At 57.3% G+C, this 17,154-nt stretch overlaps 2 protein-coding genes across 10 annotated transcripts in view; one reads left to right on the forward strand and one right to left on the reverse strand.

Moving 5' to 3' along the window:
• The window catches only part of OTOF (otoferlin), an 88,859-nt gene extending 76,012 nt beyond the window's left edge, over positions 1–12,847 (forward strand). For all 3 annotated transcript variants that reach the window (XM_059893421.1, XM_059893420.1, XM_059893422.1), the window contains 16 exons: positions 1,139–1,168; positions 1,587–1,718; positions 3,423–3,489; positions 4,356–4,492; positions 4,596–4,730; positions 5,095–5,232; positions 5,535–5,662; positions 5,780–5,950; positions 6,596–6,756; positions 7,429–7,571; positions 7,943–8,031; positions 9,526–9,624; positions 9,779–10,020; positions 10,147–10,325; positions 10,431–10,531; positions 12,638–12,847. In XM_059893421.1, coding sequence (XP_059749404.1) covers positions 1,139–1,168; positions 1,587–1,718; positions 3,423–3,489; positions 4,356–4,492; positions 4,596–4,730; positions 5,095–5,232; positions 5,535–5,662; positions 5,780–5,950; positions 6,596–6,756; positions 7,429–7,571; positions 7,943–8,031; positions 9,526–9,624; positions 9,779–10,020; positions 10,147–10,325; positions 10,431–10,531; positions 12,638–12,818 — 2,133 coding nt within the window. In that variant the 3' untranslated portion in view covers positions 12,819–12,847. The remainder of the gene's footprint in view (positions 1–1,138; positions 1,169–1,586; positions 1,719–3,422; positions 3,490–4,355; positions 4,493–4,595; positions 4,731–5,094; positions 5,233–5,534; positions 5,663–5,779; positions 5,951–6,595; positions 6,757–7,428; positions 7,572–7,942; positions 8,032–9,525; positions 9,625–9,778; positions 10,021–10,146; positions 10,326–10,430; positions 10,532–12,637) is intronic.
• The window catches only part of DRC1 (dynein regulatory complex subunit 1), a 51,224-nt gene continuing 46,089 nt past the window's right edge, over positions 12,020–17,154 (reverse strand). For 4 of the 7 annotated variants that reach the window (XM_059893428.1, XM_059893424.1, XM_059893423.1 and 1 more), the window contains 3 exons: positions 15,879–16,071; positions 15,466–15,568; positions 12,020–12,211 (listed from right to left, as the gene is read on the reverse strand). In XM_059893428.1, coding sequence (XP_059749411.1) covers positions 12,105–12,211; positions 15,466–15,568; positions 15,879–16,071 — 403 coding nt within the window. In that variant the 3' untranslated portion in view covers positions 12,020–12,104. Of the gene's footprint in view, positions 12,212–14,095; positions 14,348–15,465; positions 15,569–15,878; positions 16,072–17,154 lie in introns of those variants that run through there. The other 3 variants (XM_059893427.1, XM_059893426.1, XM_059893425.1) reach the window with 3 other exon arrangements.

Consider the following 17,154-nt stretch of genomic DNA (forward strand, 5'->3'; position numbering starts at 1 on the left):
TTTTCCCTCCCAGCCATTTACAAACAACTCTCCCAAGGCATGGGTTGGGGCAGGATTTCCAGGTGGAAGCGCCTTATTCCTCCTGGCTTTGGGACTGGGACTCTTTGTCTGCCAGAGGGAGACCTGTCACCTCGGTGTTCGGATGCGGACATGGCGTCAGCAGGGGACGGCGGGATGGAGGCTGGCCTGGAACAGGCCATCCTGAATCCAGACAGGACAGAGGGGCGGGAAGCAGGCTTCCTTCCCAGCACATTCTCCAAGTCCCGTTCCTGACTGCATGTGGTTCACACGACCCAGGGGCGTCTCCTAGCCTCTGAGATCTGAGTCGGGTCTGAAAGGATCCTTCCTTACCTCACCATCCTGGTCCCCAGAGAGTCCCAGCCAGCAGGCTGAGTTAGCACGGGGCGTGGCTCATGGAAAAGGGGAGGAGTCGAGGCCCGGGGCCTGGCCTGCAGGCCTGGGATGGCACTGCCAGGGGCTCTGGGGCTACACCGGGAGATGCCACATCCCCCTGGGCTCCCAGCTTCCTGAGCTCCTCCCTGAGAAGCCTGTTCCTCCTGGAGGCAGGGGCGGGGTAGGGAAGCCCCCTGGTTTCAGGCCATCAGCGAACCAAGAGGGCGGCACAGACCTGAGCTGCCCCATCATCCCACAGGCCCTGGACTCTGGTGGGGCCCTTTTCACCAGGTTCCTCTTCAGCTGTGTAATTTTGTGTCCACTTACTTTTTAAGGCACTTGTCCTTCATCCAGCCAACATTACTGACCTCCAGCCTCATGCCGTGTCAGCCTCCCCTCTTGACTCTGACTGCCCACTGCAGTCATCTGGGGAGTTTACAACTCTCCTGGTGCCCAGTACCCCCATTTGGACTCAGTGGAGCCCTGCAACTGATGATTTTTAAAAGCCCCCAGTAATTCTAACGTGCAGCCAAGTTTGCAGACCACCACCCTGGAAGGTCTGAGGACACATCTTCGAGGCAGACCTTCCACAGACCCAGAACTGGCCATGTGAGCACAGCGCTCACGACACAGGGAACATCCCTGCGTGAGCACCCTCTCCTCCACCCTCCCTGGCCAGCCGCTACCTACCACTTCCGGCCCCAGTGACTAAGTCTGTCCCTGTCTCCTTGGTTCCTTTCTGCAGACTTCTGATGCCGTCATCAAGGTGGATGTGGTGAGTGTAGGGACCAGCGGGGGGCTCTGGGGAGAGAAGACCCTATACTACATAGGGTATCAGGCCAAGGAAGACAGCATCAGGGACCGAGCCACCCCGTAGCCCCTGATGCCCCGGCCATCTCACCCCTCCAAAGAGGCAGAGGGAGAGAGCTGTTTGGGCTGCAGGGCCCCTGAGAGACAATCCTGCCTTGGCTGGGGGCTCATGCTGGCTGGTCATGACCCTCTCTGGGCCGTGACATCCATAAAACAAGGCCCTGCCCCTTTGATGTCGGTAGCCCCACAGAGCCTCCTGGAGCCCAGGGCTTTCCTGGAGCAGATGGTCGGAATGAATGGGGGACCCCCGGATTGTTCAGGGCTCCGGGAATGGCCAGGGTGCGGGGATGTATGCAGGACTCTAGACCTAGCCAACCCTGCAGGCTGATGAGGAGAAAGAGAGGAAGAAGAAGAAGAAGAAGGGCAGCTCGGAAGAACCGGAGGAGGAGGAGCCAGATGAGAGCATGCTGGACTGGTGGTCCAAGTACTTTGCCTCCATCGATACCATGAAAGAGGTGAGGCCTCGGCCTGGGCAGGGGGCCAAGGAGGGACTGGGCTGGGAGAGGGGACCCCAGCTCCACATCAGACCCTCCTATCCAGCTTCTTCCCCACCCACACCAGAGCTGGCTCCCCCACTCCATCGACATGAGCTTGTGGCAGGCTGTCTCACAGCCTCGAAGTTCTAGCTCACCCTTTTCCAGGATGGAGGTCCAGTCTACCTTCCCTGCCTTGGTTTTCTCTAGTCCTCATTCATTTCTTCCACAAATATCTCTTGAGTATATATGATGAGTCAGACACCAACCTAGGGGCTACAGGAGCCAAAAGATAAGATTGGCTACCTGCCCTGAGTATTTACTGGACATGCGAAATGGACACGTAAGCAGATACACTACCATGTGATAACAAAGGCAATTCAGTGCCTGGGGGCATCAGGAAAGGCTTCACAGAGGAGGTGACCTTTGAGGAAGAGGAGAAATATGCGCTCAGACGCCAAAGAGAACAACAACTTCTCAGGAGTATTTGCACAGCTACTATTATTTTACATAATAATACACAGCTGTTTTATTTTACATGCCTCCGTCACTGTGGCTGTGAAATGTTCTTCCCCTATTGTGTGCACATGGGTTCTGTCTGCTGAGCCAGATTGCAAGTTCCAGAAGGCTCATGTCTCCTCTTCCTTGTTTGTCTCTCTCCCTCCACACTGCCAGCCTAGCTCAGGGCACTTCTTGACTGACCGACTGACCAGGATGGACGTGTGCCCATGGTTGTGTTTCCTCAAGCAAGCTGATCCAGCCACATTCTCTCCCCAGGCCCTTTCTATGACCCGAGTTGTGTGTGATGTTTACCATCCATGTTAGAGCACAGGTTAAACTGCTGTAGCAAGTTAGATTGATGTGAACAAGAAGAAGGTTGGTATGGTGATTCAGTGGGGTCAGGGACCAAGACCCTGCCATCTTGTTACTGGCATCTGTGTGGTTAGAGATGGCTTGCCATCACGTCCTAATACTAGTCCACGGGAAGGGTAAAGAGAAGAAGGGGACGCATACTCCTTTCCTTTTAAGGGTCCAGCCTAGAAGCTGCACATATCACTTCAGCTCACACTGGCTAGAATCTAGTCCCATAGCCACACTTAGCTGCAAGGGGGGCTGGGAAATGTAATCTTTAGCTAGGTAGCTGTGTGCCAAAAACTTTTAGAGAGCAGGAGAGCAGATAACTGGGGGACACCTAGTAGTATCTTCTCCCACCAACACCTCCTGAATTCAAGTTGGCCAGGCTGGAGCTCCAAGAGGCTGCCCATTGTCTCCTCAAGTCTATTCCTGTAATTTGCACAGGCTGCCAACAGGTGGCGGTGACACCTTGGGTGAAACCTGATGATTTAGTGTACAGTGTGTACTGACTGAAGAAAATAAGGCACATTATCTTATTCAGTTATACTTTTCTACATTAAAATAATAATACCACTAAGAAGCAACATTAAAGAGCACATATTTTTCAATCATACACAATTAAAGAATCATAACCCCTAAGTACAGTTAAGTCACATTGTACACATCATAAACTTTTTTTTAACCCACTTAAGCACATCATGGGTTTGAAACCCAATGGAAAAGAGTTTCTGCCTCTAAGCATTTAAGACTGGTCTAAGACCACAGCGTGGGTTCAACAAACCCCTCCCTAGGAAACCCACCTTCCCTCCTCCTCACCTCATCTTTTGGCAGCAACTTCGACAGCAAGAGGCCTCAGGAACTGATTTGGAGGAGAAGGAGGAGATGGACAACACTGAGGGTGAGCCCTGGAGCCCTGGATCTCTGCCTCTCCCTCCTGGCCCCCTGGATGGGTGGCTCCCCTGCTTGTCACACCAGCTGCTTCTCTTTCCCCTTCCCATGGGCCCTCCCAGCTGCAGCAGCCAACAGCAGATATCACCAGGCATCCCTGGGCACCAGAGAGCAGGCTGAGACCCTTATCTAGAGTGGCTTTTACTCTGACCAGTTCAGTAGCCACAGTGAGGGACAGACATTTAGAGTCACAGAACATCAGAGCTGGAAGGGATCTCAGAGCTCACCCCATTCAGCATTTTCCAGACCTTTTCCATGGAACACTATTAATGGGTCTTCTGAAGGGAAGAGTGTTCTGGGGTCAAATGGGTTAAACAGGTCCCTTGGTGCAGGACTTTTCAGTGCCTTTAATATACAAATGCTATTATAAATCTCTAGAAGGAAGACATAATAAAATATTTCCCCAGCTTATTTTACATATATATATATATATATATATATCTTTTCTTTTAAAGCATTCCAAGAACACCTACACCTAGTGTTCCATTGAATGCTGTTTGGGAAATGCTGGTACAGAACAATCCTCTTAATGTTAAAGACAAGTAGACTGAGGCCAGAGAGCACAGTGAGCTGGCACCAGACCCAAGCTCCTTCCATGCCCCTCTCTGTCAAAGGGCACACAACAGTCTTTGCACATTCCTGGCAGACTGGTGCCCTGCTCCCACGTGAGGCGGGCATGCCAGGGAGCATTGTCTGCATTTTCTACAGATGAGCACACAGAGACCTGCAAGTTAAATTAGCAAAGCGACAGAGCTGGGTCTCCAACCCAGGCCTTCCTGCCAGATCATTTCTGCCTCCTTGTCTGTTTCTGGCCAGGCCTGAAGGGGCCGATGAAGGGCAAGGAGAAGGCAAGGGCTGCAAAGGAGGAGAGGAAGAAGAGAACCCAGAGCCCAGGCCCAGGCCAAGGGTCTGAGGCCCCTGAGAAGAAGAAACCCAAGATTGATGAACTCAAGGTGAGGGTCTGGGAGCAGACCTAGCCAGAAGGTAGGGTCACACCGGGGGCAAGACAGAGGCCAGTGGACCGGCCTCGCCCCCTGACAGCCCGGCCTGGCTCAGGTGTACCCCAAGGCGCTGGAGTCAGAGTTCGACAGCTTCGAGGACTGGCTGTACACGTTCAACCTGCTTCGGGGCAAGACGGGGGACGACGAGGATGGCGCGACTGAGGAGGAGCGCATCGTGGGCCGCTTCAAGGTCAGGCAGGGAGCACAAGTGGGCCCTAAGTCCTGAGCCCCACCACCAGCTCTTCTCCCCACCCCAAGCCCGGGGCTGACAGCCAGGTGGAACTGTCAGCCAACCCGGTTGATAAAGTATGAAAATACTTCCATGCTGATTGATAAAGATCATCTGCCCTAAACCCACTTCCCCACTCCACCCCCCTCAGAGTTGCCCCCCCCACTCTGGCCACTCCCTGCAGAATCCCTGACTCTCTGTACCCCAGCAACTAAAGGGTTAAGGCCCCACCGCAGCAGGGTGCAGACCCTCAGTGCTATTTTGAATGCCACTCCCGCCTGTGCCATGGGAACCTGCACCCTGACCCACGCTTGCCTCGCCCCAGGGCTCCCTCTGCGTGTACAAAGTGCCACTCCCAGAGGATGTGTCCCGGGAAGCCGGCTATGACCCCACCTATGGCATGTTCCAGGGCATCCCCAGCAATGACCCCATCAACGTGCTGGTCCGGGTCTACGTGGTCCGGGTGAGAGTCCCCTCACATCCTTTCCCCAGGCTCCCAGTCCTCCTGCCCAGGAAGGGCTGAAGCAGCTACAGACTGACAGCCCCCAACTGGAAGACACCAGGGAGGTCAGCTGGTCTAGTGCCATCCTTTATAGAGGAGGAAGCCAAGGCCCAGAGAGGGTCAGGGACTTGCCCAGGGTCACACAGCAAGTCTCTGGTCCGTGCTCCTGCCCCTCACTGTCATGAGACCATCAGGGAGAGGGACAGGGACACTGGAAGATGAAGGTGCCCAGACCCTGCTCAGGAGCACCCCTCCCATCCCAGGCCACGGACCTGCACCCCGCAGACATCAATGGCAAAGCCGACCCCTACATCGCCATCCGGCTAGGCAAGACTGACATCCGTGACAAGGAGAACTACATCTCCAAGCAGCTCAACCCCGTCTTTGGGAAGTAAGGCCTCCTGGTGTCCCACTTCCACCCTGCCCCGACTTCCCCAGAGCAGACCACCTCCTACTCCACCCTACCCCAGCCCAACCCTCAACCCTTCTCCCAACCCTGTCCCACAAGGTCCTTTGACATTGAGGCCTCCTTCCCCATGGAATCCTTGCTGACGGTAGCCGTATACGACTGGGATCTGGTAGGCACCGATGACCTCATTGGGGAAACCAAGATCGACCTGGAGAACCGCTTCTACAGCAAGCACCGCGCCACCTGTGGCATCGCCCAGACCTACTCCACGTGCGTGGGGCAGGGCGGGGCAGGGCACACCTACTGCACCTTGACTCCAAGAACAAGATGCAGACCGTGGGATTCGGGAAGGTGGACATATTATGGTTTCTGTCCCAGCCAGGCCTCCACCCCGACAGGTTCTGGGCTCAGCCTTCAGGGGCCAGGACTGCAGATTGCAAGACAGGGAGAGAGACAGGGGATTCCAGGACAGAGGAAGCAGGATGAGGAGAGAAAAGCAGGCTGGGAGGAGAGGCAGAAGTGCACTAGGAAGAGTGCGCTGAGGATCTGGCCGCCCTGTGCCACTGCCAGGCTGCGTGACCCTGGGCAAGCCCCTTAGCCTCTTGTGTTATCAGTTTCCTCAGGGAGTCTTTGAAGTTCCGTTGGAGTGGACACAGTGGGGGCATGGTGCGGGCTGCCCTGGGGGAGACTGGATACTCATCCCTGGGACACTGAAGACGTGGGCCGGAGCCCAGGGCAGGAGGGATCAGCCTGCAGCAGCCCTGGTGTGTCAGCTGATCCTAGAGCGCAGGGCAGGGCTCACTTGCTGACACGGAGCAACGGCCAACCTAAGAAAACTGGCCAGGACCATCTACCACCTGGGGATGGTCCAGCCGCACCCTGAGCCCCACCCAGCCCATGTGTCTCCTCCAACAGACACGGCTACAATATCTGGCGGGACCCCATGAAGCCCAGCCAGATCCTGAGCCGCCTCTGCAAGGAGGGCAAAGTGGACGGCCCCCACTTCGGGCCCCCTGGGAGAGTGAAGGTGTCCAACCGCGTCTTCACAGGGCCCTCCGAGATCGAGGACGAGAACGGTAACAGGATGCTGGACAAAGCTACGGGGGTGTCAGAGGCCAAGGAAGGACCCACACTTCCCTGTGGTGGGACCACCCATCCGCTCATCACCCCAGTGTCCCCCTCCTGTCTGCCCAGCCTCCACCCTTTCTCCCCATCCCACACAGCGCTTGCCCATTTGTCCCCTTCACTCTCTCCCCCAGCATCCCTGTAGGGTAGGGAGGTTCTCCCCATTCTGCAGATGAGGAAATCGAGACCCAAAGGGTTTCAGTGACTGGCCCAAGGCCACTCAGTTCTTACAAGGCAGAGTGAGGGCATAGACCCAGGTCGGTCTGGCTCTCCCCACACTTTTGGCCCCCTGGCATCTCCCAGAAAATCAGCAGGTATCTCTGCGAGGAAACCAGTGCCAACCATCTCCAGGGTGCTGGGACAGGATGTAGGTTTTTCTCTTCCCTGACCTCATAGCCCAGAATTCTCTGGTCAAGTTCTCCCAAGCAGAGGAAACCCAAGGACACAGGCTTTTCTGGGCCCATGAGGCAGCTGAGAGCTTGGGCAATCCACATCTCCCTCTGTGCCTCAGTTTCCCAACAGTAAACTGGAGATGGGGCCTCTCTGTGCCCCTGAGTCCCTGGCCCAGCACAGGTCTCTTGTTCTGCTGAGCTCGTGTGTGAGCTCTCCACCGGTACCCACAGGGCAGAGGAAGCCCACGGAAGAGCACGTGGCACTGTTGGCCCTGAGGTACTGGGAGGACATCCCCCGCGTGGGCTGCCGCCTGGTGCCGGAACATGTGGAGACACGGCCGCTGCTCAACCCTGACAAGCCGGGCATCGAGCAGGTGACTGGCCTGGCCGGGATCTGAGGTTCTTTGGTATTTGGGATCAGGGAGTCCCAACCTGGGTCCGTAAAAACAGATCCTCATGCTATTCACTGCGTTCCCCTCATATGCACACACCATGGCCCTTTGCCATAACTTCCAGGGTTCAAGTCTTAACTTTGTGTGAGAATTACATCAGCTCAGATGGAGACCTAGGGTATCTCCCTCAGAAGCTGCCACTGGCTATTGGTGATGTCATAAGAACTGCTGGCATCCAAGGATGAAAACTGATGAAATGGGTCCTGACAGAACAAAGGTTGGGAGGGAGAGGAGAGCTGGCCTTGCTGGGCAGAGGGAGGAGTCCGTGAGACCTGCCACACCTCCCTCCTCAGGGCCGCCTGGAGCTGTGGGTGGACATGTTTCCCATGGACATGCCGGCCCCCGGGACGCCTCTGGACATCTCCCCCCGGAAGCCCAAGAAGTGAGCTGCTCGGGCCCAGCACCCCTGCCTCCCTGCTCCCCAAAGGCATCCTTCCTGTAGGAGGCTCCAGGCCCAGGTCTCCCTAGTCAGTCCCGTGTGGCCTTGTTGGGGGAACAGAGCAACCCATCAAGAGGGCTGTGGGGCCTGCCCTGGCCAGGCCCCCTTTGCTGCAGCAGGGGCCACACCTCCATGGCAAAGTCAGCGAGGGCCATGAGTTCACACCGGCACGCTCCGGCAGACTTTGTCCTCACAGACCCACTCCTCCACGTGCGTGCACACACACAGCGTCCCCGTGGGTTCCCACACACACACCCACAAGACACAGAAGCCCTGAGAGCCTGCTCTGCTCCCTGACAGTCCCCACTCCAGGCTGTTATTCAGCTCTACCAAGTTTTATTTAAAGCATCTGCTGATGAGATGCACAGGGCGAGTGCCCGGAAGAGGCGGGAGGGTGGGATAGTGGGGAGTACTGGGTCAGGAGCTATGCCACCTGTCTCTCCTAGTTGACACTGGCCAGGTCACTTTGCCTGCCTGGTCCTCAGTTTTCCCATCTGTAAAGTGGCTGCAGTCACTGCCAGCACTGGCCTCAGCGCCTGCAATCAGGGCCAAGTGCATAGGCCTATGAAGTTGCACAGGACCCCACGCTTATTTCAAGACGGCAGTCTTAAAATTCTTAATGATTTTTAACAAAGGACCCACGTTTCCATTTTGCACTGGACCCCGCAAATTATACAGCCCATTCTAGCTGGCATAGTCTCCAGGTGGGACCCTGAGTCTGCTGTTCCAGGGCCCGCCACCAGGGGACACCCCAACCCGTTATGTCTCCAGGACTTGCAGTCTAGGACAGAACTCCAAGAGCCACAATCCAGTCAATTTTTAGTAGCTGACTCAACCTCACTCCTAAAGGTTGAGACATAACTACCTCATTTATCATGACAATTACACTTCAAGGGGAAAATCCCCTTTGGGGACAAGGATGTAAAGGAAATCAGGTTCCACGGTGGTCCACAGCCAGCTGCTGGGCTTAAGTGTGAACTTTTATTAGAGCTGGAGTGGAGCTTCCGGCCCCTGGAGATGGGGGATCTTGCTCTTGACTCTCCAAGCCTCACTTCAGCCACGCCCGCACCCCCCTGCACCCCCCACGCCCTCGCCTGCAGCCTGGGCAGCCTTTCCGAGGCCTGAGTCCGCCTCCCTGCCCAGAGTGTGCTCTGGGCCCTGGCATTCCAGCCCAACTGGCTCTCCCCCAACCCGGCTCTCCTCATAAGAGCCATGCTGGCTGGGGGACCCTCTTCTCTCAGCCAGGTGCCCCCATGTCTCCCCATCCCCTCAGCTTCTCCCCACATCTGCTCCCTCAGCCCCAGCCTGACCCAGGCCCCATGCCCACCCCAAGTCCCCAGGACTTGTCCCTGTCGTCTCATCTCCAGCCCCATCCTAGCCCCAAGACCCTGGAGAAACCCCCCCGCAGGCTGCTAATCAGCCCCTCCCCCTGCCCAGGTACGAGCTACGGGTCATCGTGTGGAACACAGATGAAGTGGTCCTGGAGGATGATGACTTTTTCACTGGGGAGAAGTCCAGTGACATTTTCGTGCGGGGGTGGGTGAGCGGTTCCCCGGCTGGGAGGGGGCTGAGCTGGGTGAGCCCACCTTCCTGCGAGGCAGGAGAGGAGGGAGAGGACAGGGGGGCTGTGGGTGGAGAGAGCCCCCCCAGGTGTGGCCACAAGTCTGGAGCAGGCGACGATGCTCCACAGGTGGCTGAAGGGCCAGCAGGAGGACAAGCAGGACACGGACGTCCACTACCACTCCCTCACGGGCGAGGGCAACTTCAACTGGCGCTACCTGTTCCCCTTCGACTACCTGGCTGCCGAGGAAAAGATTGTCATCTCCAAGAAGGAGTCCATGTTCTCCTGGGACGAGACTGAATACAAAATCCCCGCGCGGCTCACCCTGCAGATCTGGGACGCCGACCACTTCTCCGCCGACGACTTCCTGGGTGCAAGGCTGGGACCGGAGCAGAGCGGGCAGGGGAGGGGGAGGCAGGGGCAGGGTGAGCCCGGCCCAGGTTTGGGGGTGCGGTCAATAGTACCGGATGTCAGAGCTGACTCTCAGGTCGCCACAGGGGCCATCGAGCTGGACCTGAACCGGTTCCCGCGGGGCGCGAAGACGGCCAAGCAGTGCAGCATGGAGATGGCCACGGGGGAGGTGGACGTGCCCCTGGTTTCCATCTTCAAGCAGAAGCGTGTCAAAGGCTGGTGGCCCCTCCTGGCCCGCAATGAGAATGATGAGTTTGAGCTCACGGTGGGCACCACTACTGCTGGGCAGGGGGCAGGGCTGGGCCAGGCCAGGGCGCTGGGGGCCTGGCACCTAACCCGGGCACCGGGACCATTCTGTTCCTCTCTGCAGGGCAAGGTGGAGGCAGAGTTGCATCTACTCACTGCCGAGGAGGCGGAGAAGAATCCAGTGGGCCTGGCCCGCAATGAACCTGACCCCCTGGAGAAACCCAAGTGAGTGCTCTGCCGGCCAGGCCCCTGCCACGCTAGTCCCTAGGGGCACTGGAACAGGAAGGAGGTGCCAGAACCTTCTGGTCTTCTTGCCCTCCACTCTGAGGGCACCTCTGCCCTCTCCGTCCCTTCCTAGGCCACAGCCTCATTGCAGGGGAGCTTCCTTCCTCCTCCCCTTCTCCCCAAAATCCACACCTCCCTCTGAGCCAGAGCATGGGCTACGAGTACGGGAAAGCGGCACCTCTCCCAGGGAAGGCCCCACTTAGCTGAGTCAAACGCTCTTCCTCGTTTTTGCCAAAGACAAACAGCTGCAGTGGTGGACTCTGGGGCCCCAGGCAGCCTTCATGGCTGGTGGGGTGCCTGGAACTAGGAACTCAGCCAAGGGTCGGCCCCCATCTTGGCCGGGGCCCTCACCACACCCCAGCCCTCATCTTCTGTGTCCTTCCTCCGTGCTGCCTCTGCTCCCCTTGCTGCTCCAGCCGGCCCGACACGAGTTTCTTCTGGTGCTTGAACCCTCTCACGTGTGCCCACTTCTTCCTGCGGCCCATGTGTCGCTGGCTGCTCCTCAACCTGCTGCTGCCCGCACTGCGGCTCCTCCTCGTCGCCCTTTTCCTCTACTCTGTGCCTGGCTACCTGGCCAAGAAGACCCTTGGGGCCTGAGCCCAGCATCCTACTGGGTCTGGTACTCCTCCCTTCCTCCTGGACCTAGGGCTTATGAGCTGGGCAGCATGTGGAACACACACACACACACACACTCAAGTGCACACACAAGTATGCCCACAAGTGCACACATAAGGATACAGACAGCAACTTTTAAGCTTTCAAACAGTATCATAGACTCAGAACTGCAAATAACTGTCTTGCATGTTCACGTATTAGGCCAGAGAGGAAAAGTAAATTGCCCAAGGTCACCTAGCCATCAGGGTAGAGCTAGGATTCAGCCTCAGTTTTCAAACTGCCAATCCAGTGTCCTTCGCACTACACCACTCCCTCTCCCAGCGACAATCGGGACAGACTCTAACCCAGTTCCACTGGCAGAAAGAAGTTGAGCTATGGACGGGAAAGGGGAAAGGCTTTGGCTGGGATTAGCCACCAAGTCCTGAATAGTGTCTGCCAGTATCCTCCTCCCAACCCCGAGCCCTTTCCTGCCCTGCAGGACAGTGAGTATCTCCATCCCATTCAAACATCTTAGTAACAAGCACATGAGGAGCACAGCTCGGTGCCAGGCGCTGGGCTGAGAGCATCCCATGCACTTTCTCATGTCACCCTTTTACCAACCCCGGAGGTGGGGGTCTACTATTAACCCCGTGGCACAAGTGAGGAATCTGAGGCTCGAAGAGGTGCCTAACTTGCCTGTCACCGCTGGGACCAGAGACCAGGTGCCCTGCGCCCACACCCCTGTTCTGCAGCCCCATCTGCGCTGAAAGGCTCTGGAGGGTGTGGTCCATGTCCTCCAGGAGCAGGAAGAATTTGAAGAAGCATATTCAATACTTTGATTTTCCATCTTGACATTTTATAGAACCTGTTGTTTTTGTAACACAGTCAACAGAATGTAAGCTCAACAAGCCCTTCTGGGCTAGGCGGCCCTGCAGAAGGTAGAATAGCGATCCAGCCCTGACGGTGGGCAGGTCGGGGTGAGGGTGGTGTACGCCCCACCGGGGCCCCTCACACCCCTGGCAGGACCTGGTGGGGACAGAAGCAGAAAGGGGGAGAGGTTGAGAAACACCGATCTCACTGAGAACATGGGGCAGCACTGAACTGTATACAAGGAACCGCTCAATAGGGGAGCTTTCTAATAATCGGAACTGCCTGCAGTGCCGCGGCCGCCTCTTCAAGCATTGACCTGCCATCACTGCGAGGGTGCGGGAGGTGTGATAGCTGCCCAGCTGCCAGAAATGCCGTCTAGGCCGCGGGAGGAGATGGGGCACCAGAGGGTCCTGCAAAGAGGACAGGGAATGCAGGCAGCAAACCTGGTGCTCAGAGGTGGGCTCAAACCCTCCCTCCAGCACTCAGTACTTTGGGGACTCAGTACTCTTGGGGTCTAGTAGGGCTGAGGGGATGGGGTGCCTTGGAGATGCCACCAACTGACCAAGACTCTCCCTCCCCCAGCCGGCCCGACACGGCCTTTGTCTGGTTCCTCAACCCCCTCAAGTCCATCAAGTACCTCATCTGCACGCGGTACAAGTGGCTCATCATCAAGATCGTGCTGGCACTGCTGGGGCTGCTCATGCTGGCCCTCTTCCTCTACAGCCTCCCCGGCTACATGGTCAAGAAGCTCCTAGGGGCGTAAAGGCCCCGGGGCCTCCCTGCGCTCCCCTCCTGGGCCTGGGCGTTTGCCCCTCCTCTGGCATGGAGGCCTCAGGTCCCAGGGGCCTTCGTCCTGCTGTCTGGGCTGGTGACACCCCCCCTCCCTGCCTGTCCTCACCACCTCAAGTCTGCTGCTGGCCGGGTCCCTCCCCTCTGGTCCCTGCCTGCAGGGTGGGGAGTGTGGGAAGGGGTGGGGGCCTGCCCCACCTTGCTGAGGCTCCAGAGGAAGCCACCCCAAATCCCCCCCAGGCCTTCCAGTAGAGCTTGAAAGCGTTAACAAAATTAACTGAGAATCGAGAATCACGTCATGGGCCAGTGCCCAGGGCTTTCAAAAGAGTTAATGAGCAAAAAGTATCACCCTCCCCTCCCCCAGACATAATCTTGCAAGGGCAGCCGACACTAGCAGTCTTGGCTCTGCAGAAGTGCGCCAGATCCTTCGCACTAATCCTGCGGGCTGGCTGCTTTCCCGGCCGCTCCACTCGGCCCAGGCAGCCACAGCCCTGGGTGCACAAGCCCAGTCCCTGCCCAGCCTGTGGGTCCTGATGGCTTTCCAGAGCTTCCTCAGCCCAGGCTAGCGCTCGCAAGCCTGGACGTCCACGCCTGGACGCCCGTGCCCCCTTACCCGCCTGGCCCCTTCAGGGCTCACCCTTCCAGCCCTCCAGGGGCTGCCTGGAGTTTGCTTGAAGTGCTGCCCCCCTGCCTGCGTGAGCTGGGTTTCTCTTGGCTGTTTTTCCTTTCTCGAGTGGTGATTTTTCTCTTAATAAAAGAAATCAAACACTGAGCTGACAAGGCTGCAGTTGTCCAAGTGGGGGGACTGATGGGGGCCGGGGTGCAGGGTTGGCTGGCAAACTCAGTACAGGATGGGCCCCTAACCCTTTGGGGGGCCTTGTGGCCCAGGGTTCAAGGTGGGCCTAAGGTACAGGGCCGTCTGCCCAGGCTGCCCACAGGAAGAGCCTCACACCACAGCCCAGGGAGCACCGCAGGCTGGACCCAGGGGCCCCAAAAGCTCACTAAAGGGTCCTGCAGGCCCAAGGACAGTCTGCAGGCACAGACCCCGAAATGGCCCAAAGCTCCAGCCACCACCTGCAGACACCAACTTCCCCCAAAAGCAAGAAGGGAGCCCCGTGCCACGGGCCCTGTCCCACAGCTACAAGCCTGTTGTCAAACCACAATCTGAGGCTGGGGACAAAGTCCCCTCGTGACACAGAGGTGGGGATAGGGGCCCGTGTCTCACCTGACCTCTTTAAAGAGATTCAGACACAACTTTTTAAAGGCTTTAATCATGCCTGCAGGATACAAGTAACTCTCCTTGTCACCTTATCTTGACAGGCCCGACAACAGCAGCTCTGGAAAACCCAGGGAGTGGGCCCAGGCAGCTCCCCAGGAGATGCCACCTCTGGCACCAACGCCAATACCAGTGTCGGCCCTAACATGACAGCCTTTCGAGGTCTGGCTCTATTTTGTGGGGACTCGGAACACCTGAGTCGGAGGAACTTGCAGTTCAGAGTTTATCTGGAAAAGAGTAAAGGTCATGACAATTCCCCCAGGGTCCCCCTGCCACAGGCCTCCAAATCCCTGGGAGCACCTCCTCCCCCAAACACTTCTGGCTGCCTGGGAAAGCCCGCAGCCTGCCTTCCTCCAAAGCCAAGACCTGGGCTCCTCGTCTGGCTTCTGCTCCAGCTCGTCAGGCTCCGGTAATGTTCTTAACCTTCCCCTCTGATCCATTCTCTTGAACCCTCCCCTCCCCTCTTCACCTGCCCACCCTAGCCCCAGTCTGGCCCTGTGCTTCCCCCCTCCTCCCCATCCTCTTGCCCACAGTCGCCTTGAAGGAAGTATGGACCATACGGTTCCCAAACATCTGAGTCCTGTCTCGGGCCAAGAGGCCATCGTGACCCCCCAGCTCACCACATCCCCCCCTCAGGTGTGGCCTGGGGCCTGAGACCTCACGGGCCACACATCCCCAGTGCGTGGGCGTGTGGCTGGCCTGGGCTGACGACGGAGGACCTGCGCTCAGCCCCGTGTTACGACCTTAAGCACCATGTGGAGGATCCCACAGGAGCAGAGCAGAGCCAGCAACTGTGTTGCCAATGGACTCTTCCCTGTGGAGCGGACGGGGAGATCCTTCCTCCTGCCAAGCCATGGGGAAGTTGCCCCGACTGTCACTGGAGCAGGCACGAGTGGGGGCCAGTGCATATCTGCCCCAGTTGGAACCTCCCCTCCCCATGTCACATCCTAGGCCAGACACCCAGGGCTGGCAGAGAGGGAAGAGTCTGCCCTCTGGGCAAGTTACAGAGGCGCTGAGTTTCGATTCTCCTTTTTGTGAAAAAGGGGGAGAATCACTTCCGCCCTATCTGCCTCACAGACTGGTTGTTAGGGACCAAAGAAGGAAATTCATGTGGAAGGGCTCTGTAAGCTGGGAGGCCAGCACTGCCTCTAAGAGCCGTCCAGCAAGCAGCCGGTGCTGAAAACGATGGGCATCAAAGGGACACTAGTACAGCCCGCATCTCAAAGCTCCCACGCCTCGCGGCAGGGTGGGGGCAGGGGTGACGCCTCACTTCCTAGTATCTCCTCCTGTCCCAGGGCCTCTCCCAGCGTCCCGCCTCGCCTCCCTGGAGGGGCTCGTCACCCACCTTGGAATCTAGATACTGTTGCAGCAGCTGCTGGAGCTCTGTGTTCTGCCGCTCCAGAGAACTGTTTTCTATCAGCAGCTCGGCCCTCTGGGTCAGAACGAGGCTTTGGGCAGAAAAATCGGTTAGCGGCCCATTGAATCCTCCATGCTCTATCAAGTAAGGGCCAGGGGCTCTGCATTTCTATCTGGTTGGAGGTGGAAGAGGACCCCAGAAGTCTCGCCCACCAGAGCAGCCCTCCCGCCCTGAACGAGCCAGGCCAGCGGGAACAGAACAGGGAGGGCGGGGCCAGAGGGCTCCTCCCCCAACACTACCGCCCCCTGACAGGAGTTGCCCTTTGGCAGCTTTTCTCTCCAAGAGTTCACGGGACAGGGAGGCGCCAAATGTGGCCGCTCCAAGCAGCATCCTTCTCCTACCTGTCTGCCCGGCTCCCTCCTCCTCCTGGGCCATGACATACACACGTACTGGTACTTCTCCAAGGCTGTGTAGAGAGCATCCCAGAGGTTCAGGGTGGTGGCAGGGATAACCGTGGTCAGGGCCTTCCAGTACTCGGAGTCCTTTGAGTCGTCTCGCACAACCTTCAGCAGCTTCACTGGTGCCCGAAAGTCCCTGAAGGTTGAGAGCGCTGGTACCATCCTCTCCGCCTGGCATCATCCAGGCCCCCAAGCAGGGCCCATCACAGTGCCTGCACCTCACAGACCTACTGCCTTTCCACCTGTCACCTTCCCACCCAGCTATACAAGTTCATCAGCTCGTGGAAGATTCTCAGAAAGAACACGCGCTTATCATCAATGTTCCTGATTCCTGGTGCCATTGTCACCTTTGTGAAAGCATCACTGGAGTTTCATCCACCCGCTTTCTCTCCATCAGTTTACCTCACTGGCTTTATAGCTTATTACTCTGCCTATTTCTTCCACAAATGTAGCAAAGCAGCTCTCAAAATGTATCTCCTCTCCATCCCCTCTAGGATAGGCTTTATCCAGGCTGTTCCCTCCCACCTGGACAAACCTTCCTACCCCTGTCCTTGCATCCAGCAGCAGCCCCCTCCCTGCCGCCAACGTGATCTTTCTAAAATGCAAGTCTACTCAGGGCTCCCCCATGGCTTAAGATCCTTTTCTGGCTCCGGTCCACTACAGGGTAAAGACCAAGACCTTGGGCAATTTGGCTAAGGCTCTCAAGATCTGGCCTGGCTCCTCGACCCAAGCCGGTCCCACTCCTCAGATCCTTGACACTCCAGCCATACCTCTTTGTCATGATTCTTGAACCAGGCCTTTCCCTGTGCTGTGACATCCTAAAATGCCCTTCGCCACCCACTTTGTCCACCGAGGAAAACCCAGTTCTGGTGCCATTTCCTCCTAAAGCCCTCTCTGATATGCCAGATGGAGGTGACCACTTCTCCTGAGCAACATGACACCTCCATATGCTTTGACCATTGCTCTGATCACAAAGTGTTCTCCCCACGGGGCCTTCACACACAGCAGATCCCAACAGATGTTCGTTGAATGAATGAATGATGACTGAAAACATGCAAATCGCTTCTACACCCACTTCTTTCATTGTAATGTCCGTGGATTCCTCTCACCCTCCTTCCAGACATCCTTCTACTCACTCCCCCCAAGTTCTGGCTCAGCAGCCTCTTCTCCCATCCCTGGCATCTGTTGGGCCCCCATCCCATCCAGCTTCCCCAGTTCT

This window comes from Balaenoptera ricei, chromosome 13, assembly GCF_028023285.1.
Source record: "Balaenoptera ricei isolate mBalRic1 chromosome 13, mBalRic1.hap2, whole genome shotgun sequence".
In the NCBI taxonomy this organism is placed as follows: domain Eukaryota; kingdom Metazoa; phylum Chordata; class Mammalia; order Artiodactyla; family Balaenopteridae; genus Balaenoptera; species Balaenoptera ricei.